This window comes from Haplochromis burtoni, unplaced genomic scaffold (genome assembly GCF_018398535.1).
Source record: "Haplochromis burtoni strain Fernald_Lab_line unplaced genomic scaffold, NCSU_Asbu1 Contig_192, whole genome shotgun sequence".
Classification (NCBI taxonomy): Eukaryota; Metazoa; Chordata; class Actinopteri; order Cichliformes; family Cichlidae; genus Haplochromis; species Haplochromis burtoni.
Genome location: NW_024582553.1, coordinates 912,152 through 915,960, shown reverse-complemented (window position 1 = coordinate 915,960; position 3,809 = coordinate 912,152). Strand labels below are relative to the sequence as shown.

General features: G+C 33.6%; 1 protein-coding gene across 1 annotated transcript in view; it reads right to left on the bottom strand.

The window, feature by feature from the left end:
• The window catches only part of LOC102292908 (transient receptor potential cation channel subfamily M member 4), a gene marked incomplete in the record, with an annotated part of 17,139 nt that overhangs the window by 6,369 nt on the left and 6,961 nt on the right, over positions 1-3,809 (bottom strand). The window contains 3 exon segments of the mRNA XM_014337861.2: positions 622-734; positions 3,068-3,213; positions 3,383-3,512. Coding sequence (XP_014193347.1) covers positions 622-734; positions 3,068-3,213; positions 3,383-3,512 — 389 coding nt within the window.

Below are 3,809 nucleotides of genomic sequence, written 5' to 3'. Positions count from 1 at the left end.
ATTGTCTTGTGTCCTTTGAGGTGGAATATATAGAAAATGTTTACACACACACACACACACACACACACACACACACACACACACACACACACACACACTAAATAGTCTGTAGTGTAGTGAAAACCAGTGAAGTGACAGATTAGATTACACAAAAATCATGGATAATACATTTGTAAATAACTGGACACGAATAACTTGAGCTTCTTATATAATATAGATTTAGTATATTTGTAGCTTATTACGCAGCTCATTTTCTTTCTTCAGGTGTGAAATGTAAAACTGAGGTCAGAGGTCAAATGTGGCACAATACTTTTTGAGACAAACTATAATGTGATATTTAGAATACCCATATACCAGTATAATTTCCTAAATGTCGCCAATACAAACAAAGGACGCTGAATTCTAAGTGTAGTTTTAAAGATAAAAGACAAATCAATAAGTTGACCTTAAAGACTTTGGTGAAAGTAAGCCAAATATTACTGGTCATCATGATCCCACTCTACCCTCCCACAAAGTTTTATCAGAATTGATTCAAAACATTTCCGCTATCATGATTACAGACAGAATGATATGCATGCAAACACAACCAAAAACATGACCTCTGTGGTAGAACTGCTTTACCTGAAGGAAATGAGGTTGGTGTAGCAGAGGATGGGGCAGAAGAAAGCGAGCAGGAGCTTCCAGACCTCTGTGTTCCTCTTCATATCACCCCACCAGATCTGGGACAGCAGAGACTGGAAGAGGAGAGAAAAAACAAGGACTTATCCATCAGCAGTACTGGCTCAACATGGGGATATGTTATTTTGGAAGCATTATGCCATTTTTCATTTGTAAGTAATTTATACTGTTGTACTGTACAAATCTGGATGGTCGTGTATACAAGTTCTTTATAAAAAGCAATACTTTTAGATAGGAGTAGCTAAATAATTACAGATCAGTGTATAAAGATGTATAACAAGGCATTGTGTATTAGCATATTTATTTATAGAGACTGTATATGTATACATTAGTTTGTATAATGAAAACAGCCTTATGCTTCATCAGACCATTTCAGTTTCAGCTTAATATATCAAGTGCTTTTTAAGATGTGTTTTTTGACAATTTGTCCATGTACCCACTTTAAGGTCTTTTTCTCCACATCTAAATCTGAGGCAACGTTTGAACACGAATATCTCTATTAAAGATAAAAGACTGAATTTTCACTGTCCTTTCTTACCATCAAAATTGATCTGTAACTTGGGACAGACGCACCAAAAATGTCGTAAGTATTGGTTAGTTAGAATATAAAGAAAAAGAAAGTCCAGCATTCCTGCAAAATCCCATATTTGAGCACATGTTAAATAAAAACTTCAAATTGCAAGAGAACTACTGATATTTTTGTAGTTTATAGTTGAATAACACAATGTTGTAAAATAAATCTGTAGAAAACCTTTTTACCATGAAATAATTCACACTTACAAAACAGCAAGAATTTCATTCTACAGGGAATAATATGACGTACAACAAAACCAAAAATGTCAGTAGACCATCTTTGATCTGTCCAAACAGAATACAGATGCTACTCCAATTCAGAAAATAATTTTGTTAAATATGCGTATGTTTTTTTTATTTTCAAGACCTGGGTCATTATATTATCTGCTCCATCGTCTCCCAGCTTCTTATATCAAACAACATTTTAGATATCAGGGGTTTTTTTGTTTTTTTTAAAGACCGTTCTGCACACTTTCATGCCTTTTTTTCCCCACATTGAAAAAGAAGTCAATGTTTGAACATGACTATCAGAAAAACAATTAAAGATAAAAGCCAGGATAAAAACAGGATTTCTCATTTAGGACAAATACATCAAGAAGTGTCTGCGTATTGGCGAAAAATTAAAGCAATCTTTTAAAATTCCATATTTGTGCACACAATTTAAAAAATTTTTTAAAAATTTAAAAAAAAAATGCTGGTTCTATTTAACTTTTATGCTGGAAATATCACAAGTTGTACAAGTAAAAATATCCGTAGATAGTCTAATCTAAATACAACAACAACACATGGTATTCAATTTATAACCACGAAACAATTTTTTTTTGTACAATATGTGCAAATTTTTCATTTTCATGACCTGTTCTACCTACCTACCATTTTGAGACCTACACTCCTGGAAGAGAATATTTCACATGAAAATATATTTCAGGTGAGAATGATCTGCTAGCCTTTTTTTAATATATTGCTTGACAGTATATAAAAATATATATAAGCTAAAATTTCGCAGTAATCATTATGTACGTCCAAACTTGGAACGATAACATTTTTTAATAGAAAAATTTGACTGATAATTTTTTTTTAAAACCTCGATTTGTGACAGAGTGACCAAGGTCTGAAAATTTAACTGAATTATTTCCCAATTATAATTCCAGCACCATCTAGAAGATGCAATTTTGTTACTCACATATTTTTTATGCAAATTAAAAACACTGATTCATTTTAATCGGCCCAGTGAAAGTCTTTGAGATATCAATCTTAAAACATTGTTGCAGATTTCAATGTACAAAACACATCATTTGAAAGTGGGTCGAAGGACAATGGGGTTTTTTTTGTTTTTGTTTTTTTAATTATATTTTTAAAAATTATTTGTTACATTAAGGTAGAATTTCAAAGATAAGATTTGTTCAAACTATTGGACCACAAAATTATTACGCAAATTGCAGATTTTCGAGCAAGAAATGTTACAAAAGCTGGCTTATTTGGGATGGAATGACCCACTTTATTCCCTCAACTGATCAATATTTTCTCTATATATATGATGGCTTCCTTTGATTTCATGTTCATTTGTTTAATAGCATTCAGTTCATTTTGTTTCAAACATTTACATTCACAATCATTACAAAATATCATTCCATTCTTTGCATTTGTTACCTATATTTTGGAAAATGACGATGTTATTCAGATTCATTGCCCATGTGCTAGATGAAAGGAATGCCATTCACATGAATGACAAATATGACACACCTGTACGCAGCTAAACTGCCATACAGGACAGGGGAAAAAAACATGAAAGAAAGAGGTTAAAAATCGAACACACCTGTACGCCATCATTACTGAAGAAAAGCCGGGCATCGGCACTCACGCCCATCTGAAGGCAGGTGGTGTCACCCCAGATTGGAGACTTCCTAATTAGCAGGGTGAAGGAACGGTTTTCATCACTCCGATAACAAGAGCTAAAAATATCTGAAATAAAGTGGACAAGACACATGATGGAGAGTTCGATGAGATTTGTTACTATTGTGTTACATCAGCTGTTGAAAGGAAAATTCTAAGGAAATTAAATAAAATGATTGCAAAACTAGATATCAAACCATCCTAACAGTGTAGTGCAAAACTGCAGTTACTGTCTCACCATGAGCCAGGTTCTCAAACTTCTGGGCCAGTTCTTTCATGGAGAGTTTGGTTTCAGTCTCCTCCTCCAGTTTGGACAAGTCTCTGAGTATATTACAGCCACTGAGAGCACTCAGGACTGCCTCACCTGCCTGGAAAGGAGATCACCAATTTACAACATCACTTTACTTTATGTTTTTAGCAATTATTTAATTTTATATTAAGACTTAACACTATGACTGTATAATATTTAAAAAAAATAGGATCATAAAATAATAATTAACAATATATTGCAATTAATTGACTCGAACAACTTTGATACATGGTAAGCAGCGTCTAGTTCGAGGTTGTCAAATGTACAGCCCGCAGGCTGAGATCATTTCCAATGCCCATTAATGGTATTAATGGCCCGTCAGGATGTGGATGTGCAGACGGGGGTGGGGCTTTAT